Source organism: Podarcis bocagei (genome assembly GCF_964188305.1).
Source record: "Podarcis bocagei genome assembly, chromosome: 15".
Classification (NCBI taxonomy): domain Eukaryota; kingdom Metazoa; phylum Chordata; class Lepidosauria; order Squamata; family Lacertidae; genus Podarcis; species Podarcis bocagei.
In genome coordinates this window covers 32,785,511-32,813,282 of record NC_138141.1, presented here as the reverse complement: position 1 = coordinate 32,813,282, position 27,772 = coordinate 32,785,511, and the positions used below count along the sequence as shown (strand labels likewise).

At 45.9% G+C, this 27,772-nt stretch overlaps 4 protein-coding genes and 1 long non-coding RNA gene across 9 annotated transcripts in view; 3 read left to right on the top strand and 2 right to left on the bottom strand.

The window, feature by feature from the left end:
* The window catches only part of LOC308574777 (uncharacterized protein), a 38,682-nt gene extending 26,501 nt beyond the window's left edge, over positions 1–12,181 (top strand). For both annotated transcript variants that reach the window (XM_081173006.1, XM_081173005.1), the window contains 4 exons: positions 1,864–2,092; positions 8,805–9,028; positions 10,682–10,791; positions 10,939–12,181. In XM_081173006.1, the coding sequence (XP_081029132.1) occupies positions 1,864–2,092; positions 8,805–9,028; positions 10,682–10,791; positions 10,939–11,166 (791 nt within the window). In that variant the 3' untranslated portion in view covers positions 11,167–12,181. The remainder of the gene's footprint in view (positions 1–1,863; positions 2,093–8,804; positions 9,029–10,681; positions 10,792–10,938) is intronic.
* Positions 12,182–12,829: 648 nt separating this feature from the next.
* On the bottom strand, positions 12,830–17,032 carry RHBDD2 (rhomboid domain containing 2). Its single transcript, XM_081173145.1, has 4 exons — positions 16,733–17,032; positions 15,549–15,950; positions 14,896–15,046; positions 12,830–14,493 (listed from the first exon to the last, which is right to left on the bottom strand). Exons 1-4 carry the CDS (start codon positions 16,884–16,886, stop codon positions 14,151–14,153), a joined length of 1,050 nt encoding a protein of 349 aa, XP_081029271.1. The 5' UTR covers positions 16,887–17,032; the 3' UTR covers positions 12,830–14,150.
* Positions 17,020–18,232, top strand: LOC308574950. The gene is made up of 2 exons (XR_014002662.1): positions 17,020–17,130; positions 17,745–18,232. It is a non-coding gene; the product is annotated as an uncharacterized lncRNA (long non-coding RNA).
* LOC308574874 (ribonuclease pancreatic-like) lies at positions 17,891–24,013 on the bottom strand. 2 transcript variants are annotated; one of them, XM_081173223.1, is made up of 2 exons: positions 23,908–24,013; positions 17,891–19,506 (listed from the first exon to the last, which is right to left on the bottom strand). In XM_081173223.1, the coding sequence occupies exon 2, from the start codon at positions 19,489–19,491 to the stop codon at positions 18,892–18,894; it is 600 nt and encodes a 199-aa protein (XP_081029349.1). In that variant the 5' UTR covers positions 19,492–19,506; positions 23,908–24,013; the 3' UTR covers positions 17,891–18,891. The 2 variants fall into 2 exon arrangements, with proteins under 2 accessions (XP_081029349.1, XP_081029348.1); XM_081173222.1 differs by lacking the exon at positions 23,908–24,013 and adding an exon at positions 22,846–23,051.
* Positions 23,810–27,772, top strand: part of TAF15 (TATA-box binding protein associated factor 15) — a 19,431-nt gene continuing 15,468 nt past the window's right edge. For 2 of the 3 annotated variants that reach the window (XM_081173096.1, XM_081173097.1), the window contains exons 1-2: positions 23,810–23,946; positions 26,960–26,999. In XM_081173096.1, the coding sequence (XP_081029222.1) occupies positions 23,937–23,946; positions 26,960–26,999 (50 nt within the window). In that variant the 5' untranslated portion in view covers positions 23,810–23,936. The remainder of the gene's footprint in view (positions 23,947–26,959; positions 27,000–27,772) is intronic. The other variant, XM_081173098.1, reaches the window with a different exon arrangement.

Here is a 27,772-nt window from a genome sequence, read left to right as displayed (position 1 = left end):
CCTGTACTGTAATGACTAGGTCATCTGCAAAAGCTTTCAGTTTGTATTGTTTCGCTCCGACCACTATACCCTGCACCAACTGGTCCTCCCTGATCATATTCAGCAATACCTCCAGCACAGAAATAAATAACAGAGGGGATAAAGGGCACCCCTGTCGTGTCCCTTTTTCAATTTGGAGTTCCTCCGATACCACATTGTTCACTATCAGTTTAGCTTTTTGTTCTGAGTAGATTGCTTCTAGTCCATTTTCAAACCCCCGTCCCACTCCCATCCCTTTCAAGTTTTTCTTCATAAACATCCAAGAAATGTTGTCAAATGCTTTCTCCGCATCAATAAAGATTAAAGCAGCCCTTGTGTTTCTAATTCGCAACAACTCCAGTATATCAATAATGTTCCTGGTGTTGTCAGACATATGTCTACCAGGGAGAAAGCCTGCTTGGTCCTTGTGAATTACTTCATTTAGTACATTTTTAAGTCTATTTGCTAAAATGTCTGCAAATATTTTGTAATCCACATTCAGGAGTGAGATGGGACGGTAATTCTTAAGCTGAGTCTTTTCCCTTTCTGACTTGGGAATCAATGTGATGAATGCTTCTTTCCACGTTTCCGGTGCCTTTCTCCCCTCCATGATCTGGTTACAAACCTCCAACAACGGTTGTATCAAGAAGTCCTTCAAAGTCTTATAATATTTGGAGGTAAGTCCATCCGGGCCCGGAGATTTGCCCAGCTGCATGTTCTGGATGGCACCTTCAATTTCTTGTTGAGTTATCTTGCTGTTAAGAATTGATCTTTTATCTTGGCTTATTTTAGGTAGTCCATTTATCCTCAAAAATTGATCTATTTCCGGTTCTTTCTGAGGCCCCTGTGCGTAAAGCTCTTTGAAGTATCTGTGGAAGCACTTTCTTATTTCTTCTGGTTTCTGAACTATTTTTCCTTGAACCTCCAAGTTTGTAACCGTATTTAACTTTTGTCTTTTTTTCAACTGCCAAGCTAACAACTTTCCACATTTATTTGCTGATTCAAACGATCTCTGCTTCATTTGTTTAATTTTCCACTCAATCTCTTGATTGATCAGTTTCGAATATTGTGCTTGATGGAATTTGATCTCTCTTAGCACCTCTTTTGACTTCGGTTTGGTTCTCAACTTTTTCTCTCCTTCACTTATTTTCTCTAAAATTTTTTCTTTTTTTCCATTCCAAAATTTTCTCTTTATTGTATGTATATTGTAACTTTGTGTTGTGGGCTGCCCTGAGACCTACAAGTAATAAATAAAATAATAAAATTAATGAAAAATAGATCTAAGAGGTAGGTTTGGCAGGGAAAGAGACCTCTTTCTGGCTGAGACCCTGAAGACACTCTAAATCAGCCCCCCCCCCAGAACTCCTCCATTGTCCATGGGCCACCTGTCAATCACTTGCCATCATATGGCATTGATTCATATTTGATCCCGCAGTTTGCAACTGTGGAATTGGAAGCCCACTCTAAGTGTGCTCCTCAAAAAGAATTCAAGTCACCTCTGCAAGTGTCCACACCAATACTCCATATTGGGGGAAGCCAATATGGCACCCTCCAGATGTTATTGGACTACAACTCCCATCATCCCTTGCTGTTGACCCATGTTGGCAGGCCTGATGGGAATTGGAGTCCAACAATGTCTGGAGGCCACCATCATACTGGCTTGATGGGCTTTACTCAGCCTAAGGCATCTTCATATGTACTTTTGCCTACTTATTTTCAATATTTAGAATTCAAGTTGTTGGTTTTTTTAAAGGATCAGAATATGCAGAATATGAAAAACACCAGTTGTTTGTGAACCCACAGGAACTCTGTTTGATACAAACCTGTTCTCTCCCCCACATTTAGATTCCAGCGGATTCTGTTTGTTGAAGCCGTCGTTGATGTCCGTTAACGGTATGGGTGACAATGCAGGCACCCAGAAGGATCACAAAAGCAACTGGGGTGGCAAAGATCTGCAAAAGAATGGGAAATGGCCTTGGGCAGCCACTGTCCTGAAGGGTGGAGATCCCATTTGTGCAGGAAGCCTGATTACAGAAAACTGGGTGCTAAGCGCCAGGAGCTGTGTAGAATCTGGGTGAGTTTCCAGAACGCCATTGCTGACATTTCTTTTCTGTGCTGAAAGGTCAATGCATGGGGGCATCCCTAAAAGAAGAGGGCCTGTTTCTTTGAAGCATAGCTACAGGTGTTGGTTGGGAAGTCGCAACTCTGTAGTCCAGTCCTACAGTTCCCCTTTCACCTGGACATATTTTGCTTTTATTTACAAGAACATAGGAAGGTGCCTTGTATTGAATCAGACCTTTGGTCCATCTGGCTCAGTATTGTCTGCCCTGATCGGCAGCAGCTCTCTGTGGTTTCAAGCATGGTCTTGCTTTACCAAATCTGCCTGGAGAAGCCAGGGACTGAACCTGGGACCTTCTGCACACAGTGCAGATGCTCTGCCACTGAACTACGGCCCGTCCCTATTCTAAATTATGATTGTGATTGTCGTTATGATTATATTTATTTACATCCCTCCTTTTCCCCCCAGACTGGGGCTCAAGGCGGCTTACACAAATTAAAACCATACAGATAAAATACAGAAAGCTAAAAACATATATACATAAGATAGATAGATAGATAGACAGATAGGTAGATAGATAGATAGATGATAGATAGATAGATAGATAGATAGATGATAGATAGATAGATGATAGATAGATGGGACACGGGTGGCGCTGTGGGTTAAACCACAGAGCCTAGGACTTGCCGATCAGAAGGTTGGCGGTTCGAATCCCCGCAACGGAGTGAGCTCCCATTGCTCGGTCCCTGCTCCTGCCAACCTAGCAGTTCGAAAGCACGTCAAAGTGCAAGTAGATAAATAGGTACAGCTCTGGCGGGAAGGTAAATGGTGTTTCCGTGAGCTGCTCTGGTTCGCCAGAAGCGGCTTAGTCATGCTGGCCACATGACCCGGAAGCTGTACGCTGGCTCCTGTGGCCAATAAAGCGAGATGAGCGCTGCAACCCCAGAGTCGGCCACGACTGGACCTAATGGTCAGGGGTCCCTTTACCTTATATATATAGTTTTACATAGAGATTATACATCACGAGCATAACAATTCCAAAGAAAAAAACTAAAAAGAGACGGGGGGAGATTCTCGTGAACCTTCAGACCTCCCTCCCTCTGTGGGTTCCATTTCTAAATTTTATTCCTGCATATTTTACTGTAATCTATCTATTATATATCCATAGTATCCAAAGTTCATGTTACTTTACAGGTGTCATTGCATTCCTCCCAAAAATTTCAACTGTTTACAGTGGTCTCTCGATATGTTAAAAAGTTATTCCAGTCTTTCACAAATATTCGGTCTTCCTGGTTTCTGATCTTTCCTGTCAATCTTACCATTTTGGCCTATTCCATCAGTTTGGTCTACCACTCTTCTCTGGTCGGTGCTTTTTCTTCTTTCCATCTTTGGGCTAAAAGCATCCTTGCTGCTGTCGTTGCATACATAAACAGTCTTTTCTTTTGGGAGTTCCACACCTATGATTCCTAACAAAAAAGCCTCAGGAAAATATATAGATATATAGATATAGTTTAATTACTTTTATTATTTATTTATTTTATTATTTAAGCTCTAGTAGAATTAAAACAATTTAAAAACAAATCTATTAAAACACACATAATAAAAACAGCACAGCGCTATTTAAAAACTCTTTCCAGGAAAAACAGTCATTTCCCAAAGGTCTGTCGGAAGAAAACAGTTGGCAGAAGGACAGCAAGGAGGGGACCAGTTTGGCCTCTCTAGGAAGGGAGTTCCAATGCCTGGGAGCCACCACCAAGAAGTACCTCTCCTGCATCCTCACCAAGCATGCCTGTGAGGTGGTGGGACTGAAAGAAGGGCCTCCTCTGAAGATCTCAGAGCCCCGGGCAGGTTCATATGGAAAATACAGTCCTTCAGACAGCCTGAACCTCAGTTTGCCCTGTTCAGACTATGCCAGTGGCAATTTGATTCATCTTTTGGCTATTTCAAGTTACTATTCTCAACAAAGTACCGCATGAAATACTTGAGTAAGCTTAGCAGTCATGGGATAAGAGGCAGGGTCATATTGTGCATCAGGAACTGGTAAAGACACATGAAATATACTCGGAATTGAGAGTGGATTTCATGCTCTTTATTCAGCTCATAGTGGTGAGAAAGAATGGAAGTTCCCCCAGAATGTCTGCTTTATATACATTATTTACACAATGGGCCCCACGTGATTGGCTAATTCTGGGATTCACCTGTAGGCCAATCTGGTTGCGGATTCACTTCCACCTGGAGCTGGATTGGGTGGCTCCTGTGGACCAATCAGACGTCTGCATTCTGGACCCTATTGTTCTAGGATGAGTCAGACTGCTGCATTCTGAATTCTATTGTTCTAGGACCAATCAGACTGCTGCATTCTGAATCCTATTGTTCTAGGACCAATCAGACTGCTGCATTCTGAATCCTATTGTTCTAGGACCAATCAGACTGCTGCATTCTGAATCCTATTGTTCTGGGACCAATCAGACTGCTGCATTCTGAATTCTATTCAACTCAGTACATAACAACACAGAAAGCAGAGAGTAGGAATAAATGGGCAGTTCTCCCAATGGAGGGATGCAGGAAGTGGAGTCCCACAAGAATCCATATTGGGACTCACACTTTATAAGACATTCTAGAGTTAGGGATGAGCAGTGATGTGGCCCAGTTAGCCGATGAGACCAAATTGTTTGGGGTGGTTAAAGCAAACTGAGTGAAAGGGCAGTAAAATGGCAAAAGCAATTCACTGTAAGCAAGTGTAAACTGATGCATACCACGGCAAATATAAATAAATAAATCTTAATTTTGCATAGACGCTTATGGGGTCTGAACTGGCAGAGACTGACTAGGAATGAGACCTTGGGTTCATAGTGGATAGCTCAATTGAAGACATTGACCCAATGTGCAGCAACTGTGAAAAAGGCAAATTCAATTTTGGGGGTCATTAGAAAAGGGATTTCTGAGAATCACAAGCAGGGAGAGTCCTGTTGCGTTCAGGTCCTACTTGGGATCTTCCCACTGGGGCATCTGGTTGGTCCCTTGAGAGAACAGGATGCTAAACTAGTTTGGCCTGACCTCTGCTTATGCCCTTAAACTGTTTTAATGACTTTATTGCTTTATTCCTAGAATCATAGAACTGCAGAGTTGGCTGGGACCCAAAGTTCAAGGTTTCTTATTGTTTGGAGCCAATTATCATTACAGTATTATGTTGTTAGATATGCTGTAAGCCGTCCAGAGTGGCTGGGGAAACTCATTAAGATGAGTGGGGTATAATAATAATAATAATAATAATAATAATAATAATAATCCTACTACATTAAATGCAGCATAAGCCAGGGACAAACTCTGAAAACACAAACAAACATGATTTAAAACATTCATTTCATTTAAAGCTTCCCCTAACAATTTTTTGTCCCTGTGACATCTGGTATTAGAGCTATATTTCCCCTGCACATGGAAGATCCATTTGGCAAATGGCTGCCTAATCTAGGCCAGTGGCCATCTTGGAGCAGAGAGTTCCACAGAAGTTATTCAGTACCTAAGCATAGTACAGAGTTCTTCTGACCAATCAATCAACAATCTTGCTATAAGGAAAATCAGATAGAAGCAGCATCAGGAACTGGGTTTGAACACAATCACTGTGTTTTCTTCATAGAATTGTAAGAATGAGCTCCAGTTTATGATCCCTATTAATTGTTTATCCTATAAAATTTCTCAACCCACCAAATTAACCTTAGCACACGGCTTGCTCAACTGCAAATCTGGCTTCTGTTGTCTATCTCAAATTTATCTGGCTTTGTCAATAACTGTGGAATCTGAGCTTGGCTGTCTGCTGATGAAATTAACAGTGCAAGCCCCTACATGTCCACATCAAAGTAAGTCTCAATGAATTCAATGGGGCTTGTTACCAGGTAAGCGTGTACGCAATGGTAACTTAAGCCACTTAGCTGGTTTGAAGTAATGACTCCAGTAGTGCAGGCTACAGCTATTTCAGTTTTACTGCATTAGCCAGTAGGCATAACACATAATCAAAACCTGGAAATGTTAGATTTTCTGCAGCACAGTTTAAGAACCTAAGAAGAGCCTGCAGGATCAGGCCAAAGGCCCATCAAGTCCAACGTCCTGATCTCACAGTGGCCACCCAGATGCCCCTGTGGGAAACCAGCAAGCAGGATTTGAGCACAGGAAGACTGTCCCCTCGTTTCCAGCAACTGGCATTCAGAAGCATTGCTGACTCTACCCACAGAGGCAGAGCATAGCCATCAAGGCTAATGTATATTGATAGCCCCCTCCTCTGTGAATTTGTCCTATCCTTTTTAAAGCCATCTAGGTTGGTGGCCATCACTGCCTCCTGTTGGGGCGAGTTCCGTAGTTTAACTATGTACTGCGTGAAGAAGTCCTTTCTTTGGTCTGTTCCGACTCTTACAACCTTCAGCTTCATGGGATGTCCACTAGCTCTAGTGTTATGAGAAACCTTTGCTCTGCCCACTTTCTTCATACCATGCATAATTTTATAAACATTCTTTATGACACAATGGTGAACGAGTTCAGCACACGATCTGGCTAAAGGCAAAAGGAATCGACCCATTTCCTTGATGAAGTGACTTTGATGTTACTGCTAACATTTAAAAAAAGAGATAACAATAATAATAGCTATAACAATGGCTATGTCCTGCCTCCATGGCTGGAAGCAGCAATGCTTCTGAATACCAGTTGCTGGAAATCACAGGAGGGGGGAGTGCTCCTGTGTTTGACTCCTGCTTGCAGGTTTCCCACCACCACCACCACCATTGAGCATCTGGTTGGCTACTGTGAGGTCAGGATGCTGGAATAGATGGGCCACTGGTCTGATCCAGAAGGCTCTTAAGTTATACAGTTGTTGTCGAACGGAATCTGTTCTAGAAGTCCATTTGACTTCCAAAAACGTTAGAAAACCAAGGCCCAGCTTCCGATTGGCTGCAGGAGCTTCCTGCACTCAATCGATAGCCGCGTAAACCGCATCAGACATTTGGGTTCCAAGGAACGTTTGCAAACCGGAACACTCACTTCCGTGTTTGTGGCGTTCAGGAGCCAAAACGTTTGAGTCGCAAGGCATTCAATAACGAAGGTACAACTGTATTCTTTTCTAATGTTCCACTGAGCGGGACATGGTTTGGTTAAAAGTGTGTGTGTGTGTGTGTGTGTGTGTGTGAGAGAGAGAGAGAGAGAGAGAGAGAGAGAGAGAGAGAGAGAGAGAGAGAAGGCTTTTAGATTAAATTCTGCATTAGGGCTCCATACTTTCACCTCACCTCAAAGAGAAAGAGAAAAGAGAAAAACAACTACCAGACTTTTAGAAGACATCTGAAGGCAGCCCTGTTTAGGGAAGCTTTTAATGTTTAATAGACTATTGTATTTTAATATTTTGTTGGAAGCCGCCCAGAGTGGCTGGGGAAACCCAGCCAGATGGGCGGGGTATAAATTAATTATTATTTATACCCCAACGCAATCTGAGCATTTTTGTAACCCTTACCAGAATTCCATAAGCTGACTGTGCATTCCAGAAGCAGACGCACTGCCCCAACAAACTCACTGAGTTGTGCATTGAGAAAGCTGCCTCATTGCCAAGCACATCTCCCCAGCCCTGAGGGCTAGAAACTTGCATTGCAAAATTCTGCAGTGTGAAAAAGCAACCGGGGGCCTGGTGCTCGCAATCCAACCTTGTATCCTGTGCACTAAGTACAGAGACACGGAATCAGAGGGAGCTAGAAGCTGGTGACACCCAGCTTTCAGTGTCCCAAGGAAGGGCAAACCACCCGCTCGCCCACCTCCTCACAATTCAGCCTGGCTGTTGGATTGAGCCCAGGCCTATCTGTTCTGTTCTCCAAGCGGCCAACGAGACACGCTAATGGGAAGCTGGCAAGTAGGACTTCGGCACAGTAGTGCTCTTCTCCCATAGGGGAGCAGCTCCATGCCCTCAATCAGTTTGGATGCCATTTTCTGATGCTTTTCCAACTCTACAATATCCTTCGTAGGTTAAGGTCCAATTGCATGGGCAGGGGGAAGCCTGAACAAAAAGATAAAAAGTCTTCACAAGACAACTGATGCTCCGTATCTGGCAGAGTGACGGGCATTCTCACAGGAACAGGAACAGCAGCAGAAAATGCCCATTTTCGGGAAACTACCCTGTGATATTCTGAAGGGTGCAGTGCCACAAGTAGAATTTCCTTGATAATCTTTAGAAGAGGCTTTGAAAGAGGATGGGACAAATTCACGGAGAAGAGGGCTATTGATGGCTAGTAGCCATTATGGTTGTGCTCTGCCTCAACAGCTGGAAGCAGTCATGCTTCTTGTGCTCAGGACCTGCTTGTGGGTTTCCCTTTGGAGCCTCTGGTGGCCACGGTGAGAACAGCATGCTGGACTAGATGGGCCCCTATTGGCCTGACCAAGCAGGCTCTTCTAATTTGTTTCTTCTGTACCAGCAGCAAGCTACAGGTGTTTATTAGTTATTTATTTTATTTACTATATTCATATGCCACCTTTATCTTCCAAGGAGCTCAAGGTGGTGTAACTGGTTTTCCTCCTCCCCATTTCACCCTCACAACACCCTCTGAGGTAGGTTAGATGGTGACTGGCCCCAGGTAACCCAATGAGCTTTGTATAACCCTCCCGTTTTCCTATTCAAGCCTGATGACTCTGTTGCGATGCCGTCCTCTCCCCCTTGCCCCCCCATCACATGTAACTTCCAGCCCATCTTTTTGCTTTGCAGAAACATCTCCTCGTACTCTGTAAAGCTCACTTCTTCAGATGAGCTGTATCCAGTTGCCAAGATTACCCCTCGCTCGTCAGGTGCCCAGGATGATGTCGCATTAGTCCAGCTGGCAAAGCTGGCACCTATCACATCGACCACCCGTCCCATTTGCCTTCCTGACCCGCTCCATGTTGTACCACCTGGGACTGGGTGCTGGGCGATAGGATCAAAGGAACGTGGTGGTAAGGCACAGGTGTTTCTGTCTCTGGAGGCTGGGAGTGTCTCATGGGGATGGGGCAAAATTTAATTCTGTTCTCACTTAAAATCATATATCTATCTAACTAATTTGCAGTTTCTGAAACAATATGGAAACCGAAATGCAGCCATCCCTTGAAATGTACACTTCTCCAAATTTTGTGGTGCACTTCTCAAGCAAAATAATGTGTACAAAAAGGCATAGACTATAGTGACATACCATTCTAATCATTCTGTTTATGGAAGAGTTAAAAAAGGCAAAAGTAAAGGATCCCTGACAGTTAAGTCCAATCATGAATGACTCTGGGGTTGCGGCGCTCATCTTGCTTTACTGGCCGAGGGAGCCAGTGTTTGTCCACAGAAAGTTTTTTCCAGGTCATGTGGCCAGCATGACTAAGCCGCTTCTGGCAAACCAGAGCAGCGCACGGAAATGCCGTTTACCTTCCCGCTGGAGCGGTACCTATTTATCTACTTGCACTTTGACGTGCTTTCGAACTGCTAAGTTGGCAGGAGCTGGGACCGAGAAACGGGAGTTCACCCCATTGTGGGGATTCGAACTGCCGATCTTCCAATCAGCAAGCCCTAGGCTCTGTGGTTTAGACCACAGCGGCACACTTGATATTTATTAGTTTGTGACTCCCTGCACTGTTTATGAATTTTGAAACAGTTTGATAGTGTTATATAAATATTGTCAATATATTATTAGCCTACATGTTGCTTGGTGTGGTTCAGAAATGCTGTACAGCTGAAAATCTATAGGAAAATAGGAAGCTGCCTTATCCAGACAATGGACCCATATATCGCTCAGTATTGTCTACACTGACAGGTAGTAACTGACAGGGTTTCAGGCAGCATACTTCCCCAGTCCTTACCTGGGATTTTTATATTTTGGTAAAGGATTTTTAAATTTAATTTCATGATGTTATATAAAACAAAAACAACAGTTGTAACAAAAGACGAAAATTAAAAGATGAAAAGCAAAACTACAAAATAGGTGCATAGAATGAGTACAGTTGCACATGGGTTAAGTCCAAGTAAGGACCAATGCAGTTGCTGTAGCACCTCTTCAGGAGGTCCTCTGGAAACCCTGTGAATTATAGCAAAATCACCCTATAGGTTTATTTAGGGCATTTCTAACTCATTGGCTCCCACAAGAGGCTTGTTTGTATACTGCACTTTCACATTAGAAAATACTGACCCTCTGGTTTGTCTTACAAATAAGAGAGGTCTTATAAAAGGCACTGGTTGTTTGCTGATCTGGTTTATCCTTGTCATCAAAAAGTATAAACATAAATACTTCCGAAACAAGAATGGCTGGGGAAATCGTGGGGTACTATTTCTCTCTTGCAAACTGTCTTGAAGAGATAAAACGAGGAATGTGTAAAAGCATTGCAGGGATCTTGGGTAAAGTTTGACAATAGAAAAGCGTAGTCCGTGAGTTAGGAAAAGCAGATTTCACATTGCTCCACAGACAGGGAGCCCCGTGCATCCGAATTTGAATTGTAATGAGAGCTATTTATGGGAGACTTTTGAGCAGCCAAGGTTGATGGGCTTGGAGGAGAAAAGATCACAAGCCACGGGGAGAAAGAGCAAAGAAGGCAGGCAGATCCTTAGAGGCTTGTGGCGTTCCTTTCCATCAGCTCACCCTGACATCCTTCAGTGGACCGTGACCTCGCTGGACAGCTGTGTCCCCACCTCTTCCTTGGCCTCCACCTGTGCACAACCATTCAGCCTCAAAAAGGACCCTCAGGTAATTACCCTGTTGCTTTGAATTTCATGGATGATGGCTATGCTCTGCCTCCAGGGTCAGAGGCAGTGATGCTTCTGAATTTGGCTGCTAGCTTTCCAGTTGCAATCCTCCGGCAGCTCATCTTCACCTTTCTCTCTCTCTTGATAGCTGAGTACAGGAGGGCTTTTTGTCTGCCCAGGAGAGGACGGGCAGCTTTACCTGGAGGGAATCTTTACATCTTCAGTGGAAAGTCAAAGCAAAGCAAAGGAGATCAGCCAATCAGCCACCTTTGTGCGTGTCGCCCCTTTAGTTCCATGGATCAGCTCTCAACTGCTCCCGAGAAGGGGCATGGGAATCCTCGGCCAGCTAAAGCAGGACCCTCTGGGCTCCTTGTGATTGGGGTTTGTTGAGGACCACGTGTGTATTCACAGAAGTAGAGTTGGAAAGGACCCCAAGTCATCTAGCCCAAACCCCTGCAATGCAGGAAACACAACTAAAGCATCCCTGACAGATGGCTATCCAACCTTTCCTTAAAAACCTCCAAGGAAGGAGAGTCCACCACCTTCAAAGGAAGTGCATTCCACTGTCAAAAAGTTCTTACCGTCAGAAAGTTCTTTCAGATGTTTAGTCAGAATCTCCTTTCTTCTCACTTGAAGCCACTGGTTCATGTCCTCCCCTCTGAAGGATAAAACAAGCTTGCTGTCTCTTCCATGTGACAGCTCTGTAGATATCTGAAGCTGGCTATCATGCCTCCTCTTAGTCTCCTCTTTTGCAGGCTAAACATTCAAAGCTTGCTCCATACAGCCAGCAAGGTTTTGTTCAATGGGAGACCGTGGTGTGGGCTTGCTATTTTTTAGACCAGACCAGCTTCCCCCAAACCTGGTAGCTTTCCAGATGTTATTGGACTACAACTTCCATCCTCCCTCCCCGGTGACTATGTCAGATGAGGCTGATGGGCGTTGGGGGAGTCCATCATCATCTGGAGGGCTGCAGGCTCTCCCCATCCCTGCTGTTCAGTGTCTACCCAGAGGCCCAGTTTCTGGGGAACATGAGGCAAACGCTACTGGACTCGGGTCCTGCTTGTAGGATCCCCAGAATCACCTTGTTGGGCAGGGTGAGCAGCAGGATGAACCTTTTGCCTGATCTTTTACGTAGGCATTTGGATCCTAGCCTTTGAAAGCATTTCTTATACAGACTGCATTTTATTAAGTCTATAGATTTCCATATCCTCTCTCATGTGAGTGAGTTTAGATAGTTCTTCTGCAGAAGCAGCTACTTTGCATGGCTAGACGTTTATTTTATCTTTTAACGTGGTGGGTTTTCCATTTCCCTGATAGTTGTTCAGAAAGCCACTTGAAAGGTCTTTTGGCAGAAAAAGTGGCCTATAAATAAAGTAAGGCGACTTCCTCAATGGTTTTGTGCATTCTCTCTCTCTCTCCCCCCGCAACCACCAACAAGGGTGGGGAACCTGTGGCCCTCCAAGTGTGGTTGGACTACAGTTGCTGGCTGGGGCTGATAAGGAGTTTTAACATGGAGACAGCCATGGCTTCCCCACACCTACCCCTATCACACATCAATGCCTCATTAAAGCACCTGGAAAAAACCATCTACACACAGCATTATGGCCCCTTTAAAAGCCAGGAGGAATAGTGGTGTTTTGTGGGCAAACAGGGAGGGTGCAAAGAGGCTCATCCAGATGTTACAAGTTGTTTATATTCCAGATCAAACTGCATGCAGGCTGTCCATTTTTAAAAGATTTATTATGTCTCATCATAACCTCTGTTGACTGGAGGAAATGTCAGACCTAGGGAAAACCAATTAGTTGTCCAAAGCGTTCAAAAGAAAGGATGGGATAATGCCTCATTCTCCCCATCTCTGCGACATCAGGTGTTGAATCTGGGGACTGAAAATGTCCAGCACAGCTGATCTATGGTCAGACAGCACACAGCCAGCTCCCCCAGCAGTGCTCCTCCCAGCCAGCAACCAGCCCCCACACCATCATACTAAAGAACCAGCTACCTTGAGAGGTTTCTACACAAAAATTGGAGGAGACATCCAGAAACCACAGTATGGCAATCACTTTATTTGGACCAGCTGAAGTGTCATAAAGTCAAATCCCAAGCTTGGAAGGGACCTTGCAGGTCATCTAGTCCATCCCCCTGCTACAGCACCCTGATAGATGGTAACCTCTCCAGCTAGGCGCAAGGAAGCGTTCAACACCTCCAGAACTGCTCATCAGGCTGGATTTTAAATGAAACAAGGGAGAGGATTTTGATATTTGCAATTTGCAACTGTCATGGGATGCAGATCTGAATGGCTTGTGCAGCTTAGCCTCTGCCAAGGCCGCCTGGGACACAGAAGATATAATGACTGTTCTCCCACTGGCTTAAAAATATAAAATAAAATTGGTTGCGTCGCTGGCACTGAGCAGGGCACATAGGTCCCCTTGTGAGGCACAGGGTGATTGGAAACAGCCACAGTGATCTTTGTAGAAGATATATTTGGTTTATGTATGTTTTGGGATAAGACTGAAGTCTCCTCTCTCCCCTTTCCTCACTTCATGGAACTTAGGAAGCTGCATTCTAGCAGGGTCAGAGTATTTGTCTGCCTGACCACATCTACTCTAGCTAGATGAGGCTCTCCATCACCTGCGACCCAGTCTTTTTTGAGATACCAGAGACTGAATATTGAACATTTTTTTAACAAAGCAGGAGCTCTGCCACTGAGCTATAGCCCTTCCCAGAACATTAAGCAAACCAGCATTATTTCATACAAAGTCACAATGATTTTTATCAGTAGCAAGATAACCCCCAAACCCAAATGAACATACCTGTAAAAAATAAATCAGAGCTGTAGGCTACAGTCCCTGATTCGGGGTGTCTGTGGTTGCAGACCCAAGTCCTGTAGAAAGCTCACCTCAAGACACCATGCTTTCAAGCAGGTACTAGCTGCCACCTTTCCATACTCTTATGAAATAAATCACATGCGTAGGATGCCCCATTCAAGGGTTCAGGGTTCATAATGATTCAAGGCCAACACACACATATACAGAAAAGGCACAGTAGAAATTTACCAGTCCTGGCCAGGCCAGCCACCCTCTCAAAAGATAAAACCACATTAAATCATTTTGTAAGATTGCTCAAGCTTGGGTATAACAAGGAGATGGAGCCCTGAACTTGTGGAGCTCTCTGTGTTACACTGATGATCGAGTAGAGAGAATACCATCATCTGACATGGAGAGAGGGTGGTTTCTTTGGTACACTGAATTGAAGCTGTTTATGACTTTAAAAATCCTTCATCCACCTGGAGGAGACTCCCATCTTGGAGGGAAAACCTTTGCCGATCCTCACATGAATTGCAGGCAGTAGAATACAGGAATTTCACCCTACGTGAACTCGACAAAGCTCTGCTGATTCTGACGCTGCTCCTGCAGCTGGAAACCCAGGTGCATGGGGGACATTGGAGCAATCTGTCCTCTTGGGTCCCCCTGAGTCAGACCCACTGAAATGCTGCAAGATGGATCCTGGTGGAGATTGGAAATGGTGCTGGATGCATGACCCTCCAAGGGAACCAGTGCACTGATTCAGCACAGGACCGGGTATGCACTGTGGCTGAGATCCAGGAGGGCATGTACTGGGGTGTTGCATATGAACAGCAAGCAAGGAGGGAGGAGAGGAACTGTGATAGCTCTGAGTGGGGTAAGAACCGGGTGCTGGGTTTAGCCTGAAGAGAAGAGAGAGATGTCATTGCAGATAAAATAAATGACTTCATCACACAGCACATAGTTAAACAATGGCAACTTGCTCCTATAGAAAGAAGTAATGGCCAACAAGATGGATTTAATAGACAACCTGATGGAGAAAAGGGTTATCAATATATATTAACCTTGATGGCTATGCTCTGCCTCTGCAGTTGGAAGCAGCAATGCTTTTGAATATCAGTTGCTGGAAACCCCAGGAGGGGAGAGGGCTCTAATGCTTGGGTCCTGTTTGATGGTTTCCCATTGGGGCATCTGGCTAGACTAGATAGGCCACTAGCCTGATCCAGCAGGGCTATTCATGTTTTTATGTTCTTATCTAAAGCCAATTGAGCACATAACTCCCTTACTGGGATGGACATACTTACTTCCTGCTCTGAGAAGCCCTTCTCTCTGCTATAGACCCTGGAACATACTTCATTCCTGGTATTCTCTTCAGCAGACGGAAAGGGAACTTTTTATCCAGACGAGAGACTGTTGATTCAGGGAGATCTGCACCAAAGCAGTAGCCATAACCATCTGAGTTTGGCAAGTAGTTAAGGAAGAGCTAGAAAAAGAGCCCAGGCTGTCTCCCTATGGTGCATTATTTTATACTCCTCTAGCTCAGCCTCCCCATAGGCACTCTTTCTGTTCTAAAATAAAGAGGCACCGACACTGTAGCCTTTTCTCACAATGAGAGTGCTCTAGATGTCCTGATTATTTTGGTTGGCCTTTTACATTTCTATCCTGCTATTCCTCCAAAGAGACCAAGGTGGTATATGTGGTTCTCCCTTGCTCTGCTTTTTATCCTTACAGCGACCCTGGGAGGTCGGACAGACTGAGAGACTGACTGGCCCAAGATCAGGAGCCAGATTCACAGCAGAGTCAGGAATTTAAACCGTGGACTCTCCCAGGTCTTAGTTCACAATAACCAAATTCAATTTTGACCAGGAGAGGGTCCTAATGTCCAGATAAAGAGGTTTGGAGGGCCCCATTCAGCATTTCCCCAAACTGGCTTATGGGAATCTATTCAAAAGGATACAGATGTCTCCAATTAAGAGGCCGCAGATGTTCCCTAGGAGAGAGGAACTTAGAATAAGCCAAGCCACGCAAATCAGGACCCACGGCACCAGTGCCACATGGATGTTGACCCCAAGCAGCAGTGTCCTCCTCATCCGGGAGCGGGCAATGGATGCAGCCAGCATGGCAAAAGCCACAGGCACAAAGCCTTTGGCATCTGCCACTTCCCAGAGCCTGGAAAGGGCAGCCCAGAGCATCAGGTAAAGCAGAGCTAAGGAAATGGCAAAGGCCACAGTGAGGAAGCAGTGTCTCACAGTACCCACAGTCTTCTCAAAGCTGCCGGCGAAGTACCAAATGATGATGGCGCCACATACCAAGGAGATCACATCCTCATATACACAGATGTAGGTCACCAGCCTATATACTGAGATGGGAGGAAAATGCCATGTCGGTAAAAGATATCCTGTTCCTACACAAGAAGCAACACAGTAAGCTGTCTTACACTGGGTACGTCCATTGAGCTCATTGTTGCCCACACTGACAGACAGTGGTTCTCCAGGGTTTCAAACTGGCGGATGCTTGCAGCCCTATCTGGAGATGTCATTGGGGGGTGAACTTGGGACCTCTGCATGCACAGCAGGTGCTCTTCCCCTGAGCTTTTACTTAAAAGCAAAGGAAAGCTCCAGTCCACGTTATTCTAAACAAAGGGCTGGTTTAAAGAGGAACATAGGAAACTGCCTTATGCTGACTATTGGTCCACCTAGCTCAATCTTGTGTAGATCTCCAGGGTTTCAGACCATGCTCTCTTTTCCCCAGCCTTCACTGGACATATGGTTGGGTACTGAACCTGAGACATGCAAAACGGATGCTCTAACCCCTTGGTTCCCAACGTGGGGCACACGCCCCACGGGGGGGGGTAATTTGATTTCTAAGGGGAGCAATTCGAGAATGAGTTATTAACAGTGAATGGCCTTTAAGGCTTCCTCCGCGTGAATAGGAGCATCAGGATTTGAGAGATGCTTAGGTGGGGCATGGCCAAAAAAATGTTGGGAAACACTGCTCTAACCACTGAGGTTCAGCCCTTAGCGTAGGAGTCCCCAGTTTCTCCTCCCTTGACTCAGGACCCCCAAAGACCCTACCCCCCATTTTGGCAATAACTCCCCCACCCGTCGAAAAGAGAGGGGGGTCGGTGTCCCACCGCCTCACCCTGCCCCTCCAGCACCGCCTCGGGGCGCAGCGAAAAGGCGGAAGAAAGGTCTCCTGGCAGGCCCCGCTCCGCGCCCCACGGCAGCAGGCTCGGCCCAGAGGCCAGGAAGGAGAGCAGCACCGTCAGAAAAGTCGCCACCGGCAGCCGCTCCATCCTCCTATTTCCCTCAGAGTCCAATTGCCGGGATCAGAAGTACTTCCGCCTTCCCCTGGTTTTGCTTCCGGGTCCTTGGTGGTTGCGTCCGTTGCCAAGGAGTCTGCAGGCCGTCTCTCTCGCTGAGGGAGGAGGACGGGGCGCCGTGGCGCCTGCTTCCGATAGGATGGCGCCTTTTACAGCCACGCCCACCGCCTCCCCAGGTCCTCACGGAGGGAGACTCTCTCGCTCCCGGCTGTCTGACGTGATTGGTGGGAGGTGACGTCAATCCCTGTGGTAGTTAAAGGGGAGGGACGTGGCTGAGGGAGAGACGGGTTCCTTTGGGGCGTGGTTAAGGGAGAGGCGTGGTCAGTGACGGAGAGCAGTTAAAGGAGAGGCGAGGCCACTGAGGGCGTGGCTGACCGGATTTGCTTCCCAAAGGGCATAGCTGAATGAGAGAGATTCATGGAGGCGTGGTTACATTGGAGCCAATGTCCGTGATGGGCGTGGCTACACTAGAGGCGTGTCTCTAATGGGCGTGGGTAAAGTACAGGCGAACACTGAGATGGCACTTGCACCACTATTGTTTTCGGCACATATTAAATTTTGCCTTCTGCTTGGCTTACATCCATTTACTTTGTTAACAGTGTCAGCCTTTTTAACTCATAGAGGTGATTTAAATCGTCTCCATGTAGGTGGCCTTTGCAAGGACAAATATCCCAAGGAAGAGGCTCAACAAAAAATCACCACCCATTGCTGGGTGAGCAAAGGCAGCGACATACATTTCATTGCAGATCGTGGGCTAAGTTGTCCCTGCTACATTCGGGCAGCCTTTTAAGTTACATCCAGGCAAGTTCAAAAATTCAGTTTTCTCCTCAGGTGTATTGGATGTGAAGAGATGGCCCCAATTTTCCAGAGGTGGAGCCCACTCTACTTCCCTCTTTGAATAATGTTGGGGGCATCTCTCAGTCCTCAGAAAGGTTGGCCTGATACCATAAATGAAGTGCATAGAATTACAAAAAATGTGCCAGTTTAGAACTTATTTTATTGAGTTATGCAATAAATGTAATTCGAAAAGATCAAGGACTATTTTCTTCAATAGTTCCTGCAGCAAGAGCTAAATACTGGAGATAAGAAAAATTACCTATATTGAAAGGATACACCCTCCCAGTCCACCAACGTGCTATTTTGGCCAAATATATTCACTATTTAAGTATTAAAAGCAAGGCAGGCAGTGTTCTCTTCTGCAGAAATTATCCTCAGGCCTAACCCCTAAACATGTGTTGCCGCCAGGGCCCCACAAAGTGTTGGAAGTTATTAGCTCAGTGATGGCCAATCTTGGCCTTCTAGCTGTTTTGGGACTACAACTCCCATCATCCCTAGCTAACAGGACCAGTGGTCAGGGATGATGGGAATTATAGTCCCCAAACAGCTGGATCAAACGTCTAGCTGCCAGGACCCTGCCCCTCTCCAGTGTGGGGGGAAATACAGATATCATAATGCTGTTTTAAAAATCTATGTGGCAGCTGCATTTGGAATACTGTGCACAGTTCTGGTTACAAAGGTTTTGTAAAATTTGAAAAGCTTCAGAAAGAGCAAAAGAAGTCCATAGTCGGAGGCAGCAATGCTTCTGAATACCAGTTGCTGGGAGCCACAGGAGGGGAGAGGGCTCTCAGGCTCAGGTCCTGCTTGTGGGTTTCCCTTTGGGGCATCTGCTTGGCCACCATGATAAGAAGATGCTGAACCAGGTGAGCCATTGGCCGGACCAGCAAGTTCTTCTTATGTGAATATCTGGCTGGCCATTGGTTGGTTGGAGGATGCTGGTCTAGATATACCTTGGTCTGATCCTGCAGAGCTCCTTGGGTCTTCTCAGAAGAAGACGCTCACTGTGCAAATGTGGCAACAGGAATTGTGGGGCTCCCTGGCTTTCACCATTTCCTACCAGCCCTGCACTCTTGTGTCTTCCACAGGAGCCGGACCAGAGGAAATGCAGCAGAGACAAGCTTGTCTTCAAATGATTTCCTTCTTAAAGGCACCAGAAGAGGACAAAGGAAAGAGACATCAGCACTCCCATGCACCAACTTCCCTGCCCTCTAACCCAATGGGCGCTTATTACACTTGCAGAATTAGACGGTTTCTTGGTTGGGTTCAAACTCGACTGCTTGTCGTCTGGCTTTCCGGCAGCTGCATCGGTGAGCGTCCTCTCCAGATGGACCGGCCGGCCGTTTTGGTCGCAAGCCACAACAATGTATCTCAAGCTGCTGGCTTCCGCCACGTATTCGCAGTCGTCCCCGTGTTCCTGAGAGAGCCTGCAGTTTGTGATGCGGAACTTTTTGGGGCTCTTTTTGTATTCCTGGTTCCGGATCACGTATGGCTCCCCCGCCATGCACGCCTGGTCGACAACTTGCTCAGGAGCATGGATGAAAGTGTTGAGCCGCTTGCACCCGTTCTCGGTCTGAGAGATCCGCTTGTTCCGCATCTCACTGTTGCATTGGTTGTGGTCTATGTGATCCAGAAACGTGACGTGCTTCCTCTGGAAGGCCTTTGAGCTTTGAGCGTGGGAGACGCTGGTGGTGGAGATGGCGAGGAGGAAGAGGCCCAGCAGAGGCGCGATCCTTGAAGCCATGCTGTCCGGCTGCACCTGCAGGGTTTGGATACATACATCTTTAATAGATTCAGCTTTAACAATCTTTCAGTGAGCTGTGTCCAGCAATAGTCTTACAGGGCAGAGACTGCTGGAACTATCACAAGACACAAGCATCTCCACGTGCTTTGCCCAATCCCCCTGCCTGGGACACTTACAGGAACATGGGAAGCTACCTTATACAGAGTCAAACAATTGGTCCATCTAGCTCAGTACAGTGCTACCTCGGGTTAAGAACTTAATTCGTTCTGGAGGTCTGTTCTTAACCTGAAACTGTTCTTAATCTGAAGCACCACTTTAGCTAATGGGGCCTCCTGCTGCCGCTGCACGATTTCTGTTCTCATCCTGAAGCAAAGTTCTTAACCCGAGGTAATATTTCTGGGTTAGCGGAGTCTGTAACCTGAAGCGTATGTAACCTGAAGCGTATGTAACCTGAGGTACCACTGTACTGCCTACATTGACTGGCAGCAGCTCTCCAGAATTTCAGGCAAGAATCTCTCCCATCCCTACCTGGAGATGCCAGGAGGGATTGAAACTGGGATTGAACCCCCGAGCTAGGGCTTTTCTCATAAGGAAGAGCTGATGCTTAAGCCTTCTGCTCTTTTCCTCTCTTGATGCTTTTGTAGAGAATGCTCTTTGCCTTTTTGGCAGGACCATGGATATTTTAAATACTTTTGAAATATTAGGGTTTTTGTTTTCGACTTTGTGTTCTTCTGTATCTATTTATTATTTGTAAGCCGCCTCGGGGGGCCTTTCCCTTCAGCCAAAAAATGGTATATAAAGAAACATAACACTGCAAAGTAGACCCGTTGAAAGTAAATGGATATGACTAACTTGGTTCGCTTCGTTTCAATGGGTCTGCTTTAAGAAAATTCATTTCACAAAATTGATACACAGCTCAATTGTAATAAAACAGGGTTGCCGTTGTTAATGGAGGAATCCGAGGGCTCCCTTGGACAAAAAACAAGGACACCAGCCAGGAATACCAGAGCAAAACAGCAGCCAGTAGGCTTGGTCTTTATTGAAGACTGTCATGACAGGACTCCCACCTGCCACCAGGTGAAACAAAATGGAAGCCCAGAACAAAAGAAGACCCCAACTTTTATTAGTTACTAATCCCCTAAGCTACACCCCTAGAACTACATCACAACTACATCATGACTACATCATTGACACATCACAAAAAGGAGGGGTTGAGGGAGGGGTTGTGGTGGTAACCTGAGTATCTTGTCACCTGGCTGGTTCCTCCTTTCCCCCCTCCCCATGAGTCATTTCCAGAGGACAAAGGGGAGTTGGCAGTTTCCTGCCCCCAGATGGAAGATCTGATCATTGTCCTTTGTTCCAGTCCATGTTGAATCCACTCCCATATGCAAGTCCTTTGTGACCTTGATGGTCTTCTGTCTGGGACCATCAAGGTTGTCATGCCAGCTGGGTAGGGCTCCTGAGTACGTGTTGGTACGCTTAAGGGATTATGGCCGTCCTGTATCAAACCGCCCCCCTTTGATAGTCCTTCCTTCATGGAGCAAAATAAAAGTGGACCAGTGTAAATCTGATGTACGGTTGATTTACTATGAATTTATAACTCTGTATTTCAAGAGGTATCAATCCGGACATTTCTTGAGCATTTTTTTGGCGATCGCCAAAAAAGTTGTTGAGATTTGGGGGGGGGCAGAGTTGTTGAGCTCACCCCCCCAGCTATCCACCACTGCCAAGGCACCCACGCCAAACCCAGAGCCATAGCCTGAACCCGAGCCATCAGCTCACAACACCCCCCCAAACCCCAGACATTGAAAATTCCCCCAGATAGGCATGTAGGTCCCCTCAAAAGAGGCCATGTCGGGGATTTCCCAGATGTATGGCAACTCTAAATAAAATCTCCAAGAGGTTTACGAAAAGAATAAAACAGTGAAATGATCAGTTAAAAAGAACTACTAAAACATTCAAAAATAATTAAAACAAGCTATACGCTAAACATTATACAGTACATGGCTGGAAAGGCAAAATGTTTTTAAGAGGCACTGAAGAGTGTACAGTGGTACCTCGGGTTAAGTACTTAATTTGTTCCGGAGGGCTGTTCTTAACCTGAAACTGTTCTTAACCTGAAGCACCACTTTAGCTAATGGGGCCTCCTGCTGCTGCCGCGCCGCCGGAGCCCAATTTCTGTTCTTATCCTGAAGCACTATTTCTGGGTTAGCGGAGTCTGTAACCTGAAGCGTATGTAACCTGAAGTGTATGTAACCCGAGGTACCACTGTACAGCAAAGGCATGGCTGCCTGATGTCAATAGGCAGGAAGTTCCACAATACAGATGCTTCCACACTAACTGAGCAACGTCTTACAAGTGCAGAATGATTATTGTTATTCCGTCTAATAGAAAACTCAAGTGGCCAAGTGTTGACTGGAGTCTAAATGTGGTCTACTGAGAAACCTGTAGGCTGCATCAGAATATATCTGCAGGAATATGGAGATTTGCAGCAACACAAAAATAAAATAAAATGATGGAAAACAAATGAGAAAGCCAGCCCCACCCCTTCTCAGAAGCCCAACCCAATGAGGACCGTGCGTATCCAGCAGCCCTGGAATGCTGTGTGTCAGCTGGAAAAGGAAAAGACAGGGAATGGTCTGCTGAAGGAGAGCCTGGCTAGCTGGCTAGCACATTGAACAGGTGCACTCCTGTAAGGAGTGCCGATAATGCTGCAACATTTTGTTGCAGGAGGCACTTTTGCTCAGTGCCAAGGTCCCTTGCAAAAGAAAAGAAAGCAGAAAATAACATTCAGGGGGCAGCTGGGGAGGGGGAGATTAATGGAATCATGGAATTGTAGAACTGGAGGAGACCCTGCAGAAATACACAGGAGACCGAAACAGGGATCAAACCTGCAACCTTTGCATTATCAGCATCACACTCTAACCAACTGAGCGTAAAGGGAAAGAGAGAAGAAGGCAAAGCACACAGCATGTTCTTGTCCCAGCAGACTGGATAAAATACATTGCAAATACAGTGGTACCTCGGGTTACATACGCTTCAGGTTACAGACTCCGCCAACCCAGAAATAGTACCTCAGGTTAAGAACTTTGCTTTGGATGAGAACAGAAATCGTGCGGCGGCAGCTGGAGACCCCATTAGCTAAAGTGGTACCTCAGGTTAAGAACGGTTTTAGGTTAAGAACGGACCTCCGGAACGAATTATGTAAATTCTTAACCCAAGCTACCACTGTAGCTTAATTCCTTCCAGATTTGTTGCTACTGCCCTCCCGGCGAGAGAGAAGCCATCTTTGTTCACATCAGCAATGATGGGAAAAGACCTCCGTTTTCTTAAAACAGGGAGAGTGTTACTCACAATTTTCCCTGGCAGCCAGACCCGAAACAGACCCTCCTCTTCACCGAACCTACGAAGGGGCTGTTCTGTTTAGTCCCTCCGGTCTTCTGATCCAGTGGGAAGTTAGTTTCAGGAGGAAAGTGAGCCTGTGGATTCTCCCATCTCTCAGCTAGCAGTCTGCTTGCTGGAACTTGACTCCCTTCCACTCCCTCTAAACTTTGTGGCTGATGAGTCATTTCTTTGCATGTCTGCACTTCATTAGGATGGTTTATAAACCGAACCTTTCATGGCTGCACTGATTTCAACAGCTGATATCAACATTGTATGGATTTTGGGGTTTCTTGGCATTTCCAAAGGAATGCCTGGTATGAAGCTGCTATTTTCACAGGTTCCCTGTCATTCAAATCTAAGCAAGCTAAAATGGTGTGTACATCACACACACCTTGCTGAGGCTTAATATCGCAGTTTCGTCTCTTGACTAATTACGGGGACCCAGTGTGTAGTTCAAATTCTCGCTGTCATAAAGATATTAGGCAGAACACTATCTCAATCTAACCTACCTCATAGGGTTGTTGTGAGTAAAAAATAAAAAGACTATGTATGCTGCCTTGAGCTCCTTGGCTGAAAGCTGGGATATTAATGCATTAGTACATTTCCCCTTCACTTTGAAGAGCCCCAAAAGCTATTATTTCACTGAAGCCACAGTGGTACGTTCCATTCAGTCCCTTCCTCTCCTCCTCTGTACGCAAAGGTGGTACAGCCCGCTTTGGAACATGGACGGAGCCTCCCCGCCCGTCATCGATTGGAACAATATTCTTGCTCTCTCTTCTCTCTCGCACACACCCTTGCAGGGCGTCAATAGGTATGTTCCAACACGCCTATTTATCTCTTTCCCCCCCCATTCTTGCGCGCGCTGTTCAGTTGGTAGGCGCCGCCCGCTCTGATTGGCTGCGCCGCCCCGCAGCCGAAGCGACGGCGGCGTCGACAACGCTGCTGTTGCTGCCACTGCTGGCAGAGTCAGTCAGTCAGTGAGTGGCCGACGGAGCGGGTTGTCCGGGGTCCCGCGTCTTTCCCCCGCCTCACCTCTTTCCCCGCCGGGGTCGCTGACCGGGATGGCGTCGGGTAGGTTGCTGCCTCCCTCGCTGGGGGAAACCGGGGCTTGAGGCTGTCACTGAAGGGGAGGCGGGAGGGGGCGTGGCCTCTGGGAGGAGGGAAGGACCCCAGCGGGTCTGGCAGTTGCCATATTTGAGAGGGTTGCGCCTGCGCAATGACTCCACCCACAAGTTTCAGGCCCTTTTGCAAAGGTTGCGCTCGACTGATCCGCGAGTGCGCCTGCGCGCTCGCCCCACAGCTGACTCTTCTCACGTGCTCAAGGCCCCTTGGGACTATTCTTGGCCAGTCGAGGAGTGAATGGCGCCTAAGTTTGTGGTTTATTTATTTATTTTTAAACCGGAATCCCTGAAAAAGGATATATAATAGCAATGTTGTTATTATTTTTTAAATAGTAATAAAAATGATGTTGGCAATAGTTGAGTGTTTTACAGCTTTATAGTAATATATCGAAGTTTTTATGTTTTTGTAATTTGGGAAAGGCAATACAGTAGTCTTCCGCTAGTGGGTTGGGATCAACTATTGGGTCATGTCTGATACAAGGTGGGTCACAGCAGGAGCACCACTGCCATGCAGATATGTTTGAGTTAAAGGTGGGTCCTGGATCTGAAAAGATTGAATATAATATTATTATTATGGTAGGGTTAGGAAAATTCAGGCAAATTTGCCCCCCTGGGTTTCCTTATTTGGCCCTTGCTGCTGTCCCCAGCCCCTTCATGGATCACTGCCTTGCCATGGCGAAGGGGCTTGAATAACTCAGAGAAGCTATGAACTATGCCGAGCAGGGCACCCAAGATGAACAGGTCATAGTGGAGAGTTTTGGCCAAATGTGATCCACCTGGAGGAGGAACCGGCAAGCCACTCCAGTATCCCCGCCAAGAAAACTCCATGGACAAAGACAACAAGCACATAAAAGTTATGACGCTGGAAGATGAGCCCCTCAGGTCGGAAGGCGTCCGCCATGCTCTGGTCCATGGGGTCACGAAGGGTCGGACACAACTAAATGACTAAACAACAACAAGCTGTCCCCAGGCTGCAACCTTCATTGGCAGTGTTTCACACCTTCCTTGAGTGTTTTTGCGTGGCTGGAATATGAACAGTTCCCTCTACTCCTCTCTCAGCCTCAGCCCGTCAACTACAATATAGTCCTATCTCCTTCCACAAGCCAGGGTCCTCCAGATGCTTGCTGGACTGCAGGTCCCAACATCCTTGACCACTGGCTATGTTTGCTGGGGCTGATTTAGTCCAAAACATCAGGAGAGCATCAGGTTTGGAAGGCTGCTCTTAAGCGTCAAGGATGATGCTGGCTACTAATGGGGGACGCTTGTGAGGCATACGTGCTCTTGCTGTTTGTGTGGAATGTTTGGCGGTGGTCAGAGCATAGCCCTTTCCAAGCGGCTGTTGCAGTCTTAGAGTTCTTTCGCAGTGGGAGTTCAAGTTGGAAATAGGCTTCTTGTAACTGAAGGGAGGAGAGAAGCAAAACAGTTTTTGGAAACACATTGCAAACTTCTGCTGGGCACAAGCATCTTTAAGAGGCTTCTGTGGCTGTTCACCATGGCTAGCCATGCACCTATATTAAATAGCAAATGATATCCAAGATGAGTTATTTATAGTTGTAGATACTGCACACCTCATTCACCGTGTCTGAAATCATGCTCAGCACAAGTACCCACCTGTCTTCTCAATTGTTCATCTCCAGTTGCTGACATCTCTAACAGAGGATCGAAAAAACAAATACTTAAGGCAATGATTGTCAAGCGCTGTGAACTTTGGTCTCACATCTGAACTTCCTCTATCTTGTGTCCCCCAACCTTTCAACCCCAGCACCAAAAATCTTTTCCACAGATGAACATGCTGGGATTTTCATCTTCCGTTCTGTGCAGGACTGCAGCTGCGTGTGAGGGTTTGTGGACTGGGATATTTATCTAAGACTGGCTTTAAAGGAGGGTCTCTCCTAGTCTCTCTTAAAAACACATACAGGGAACTATTCTTGCAATAAGGCTGGGCCTCTTTTAGACTTTCTTCCCATTATCAGGTTGTAATGGAGCAGGGAACAGAGTTACTGTCACTCCTACAAATCCAATATGACTCCATGATGGTCCTTTGCCAGTGAGCATTCAGCCATCCACACCCCTCTTTCCATTCTTGGCAGAAGGAAAGCTACACCTGCTTTGAGATCCGGTCATTCCCTGCTACTTTTTGCTTCCCCTTCACACCTTCTCCCACCTCTTGCAAAGTTTTGGAGACTATTGCCACGTGTTCGCCTCTACATAGTTCCATCCTTATTTCAGATATTGTGATATATTGTGATGTTTAGCTGGTGATATATTGCGATACTGAAAACCAGATATTACCCAGCCCTGCCATATATGAAAAAAGGGTAGTGGTGGAGCAGACAGAAAGCTAGAGGCCAAAACCTTCACTCAGCTGTGTGGAATAGTTCTTGTACTCAGAACAATGCCCTAGACTCTGGATTCTTTAATTCTACATGTTTGTCTTTCACACTTGACTGTATTTGGTGGCTTTTGGGGTTCTAGGAGAAGATCCCATTAAACCTGAATGTTAATTTTCATTTGCATGTAGCTCGGGCAGTTTTTCCTGGTATTGGCAGCCTTGCTCTGATACAATTTAGAAGTCCCTAGTCACAGTCATATCATAAAGTTAAAACACATGGCTTCTCCTATAGACTCCTGGGAACTGTAGTTCAAAGGCACTGGGAATTGTAGCTCTGTGGGAGTACCCATGCTTCTTTGGGGAACACAGTGTGCTTTAATGTATGGTATGGATGTGATGCCCTGCTTCTAAAAGCAGACGAGCAGCATTGTAACACACATGCCTCCCTGCAAGAGAGCCTGAAATCATCTGAACAGAGGACTTCTTAAGAGGTTGTGCCAGCTTTCGTTATGTAAAATAAATCATTGAGCTCCTCATCACAAATAACCAGTTCATCATAATTTTTGGCTGAAAAGTTCATTTCTTATATAAGTGCCTACTTGGAATTTATTTTTGTTTTTGTTCCTTTAAGATTCTGGAAGTTTCAGCCATTCTGGAGATCAGCAACAAAGGTATGCAAATCTAATGATGATACCATATAGGGCTTAAACCTGTGGAGAAAAACACAAGAACCCCCATGTTGTGTAATATGTTGTTATCTTCTTGAGGCTTTTTGGAAGGTTGGTAGTTACCATTCTGCCTCTCTCTTTTGGAATCGTTTTCCTCCATTCAAATTCCCACATGCAGAGTTACAGTTTATGTCCAAGCCATTTCTGCCACCCTCCCTTTTGCTCAGTGTTACCATTTAGCCTCCCTGTCCCGCTCTCCCAACCAGGTAAAAAGAACAGCTTGTGTACTTCCTCACAGGGAAACAAGTACAAATACCTGTCCCTTATATCCCTTTCTCTCCTGCCCGGTGCTGTATTATTTTACAGTACTTTATTTAACAAGATTTAGATATCACTTAATCAGAAAAACCTCTAAGCGGTTTACATAAAAACAGTATAAAACATTCATAAGAAAATATTGGTAAAATCAAACTTTAAAAACAAGTGGACATAATAACTTTTATCAAATACTGTATAGATAAAACCAACAGTTTAGAAACAAAAATATGTCATAAAATTGCTCACCTGGATAGGTTTGCCTAAACAAAAAAAGGGCTTAGCAGGCTTCAAAAGCAGTACAGTGGTACCTCAGTTTACAAACTGAATCCGTTCCTGAAGTCTGTTCTTAAACCAAATCTGTTCTTCAACTGAGATGTGCTTTCCCTAATGAGGCCTCTCACCACCGGTGCCCTTCCACTGTTCTGTTTCCGTTTGTAGACCGGGGTAAAGTTCACAAA

What these genes read in the sequence shown, in the direction of transcription:
- RHBDD2 (XM_081173145.1), bottom strand. Translation starts at nt 16,886, where the DNA reads ATGGAGCGGCTGCCGGTGGCGACTTTTCTGACGGTGCTGCTCTCCTTC. An exon ending in CCTCTTAATTGGAGACATCT is followed by an intron (nt 15,047 to 15,548) that starts GTATCCTTTTGA and finishes TGCCAAACTCAG; the next exon opens with ATGGTTATGGCTACTGCTTT. An exon ending in AGGGCTTCTCAGAGCAGGAA is followed by an intron (nt 14,494 to 14,895) that starts GTAAGTATGTCC and finishes TCTTCTCTTCAG; the next exon opens with GCTAAACCCAGCACCCGGTT.
- LOC308574874 (XM_081173223.1), bottom strand. Translation starts at nt 19,491, where the DNA reads ATGGCTTCAAGGATCGCGCCTCTGCTGGGCCTCTTCCTCCTCGCCATC.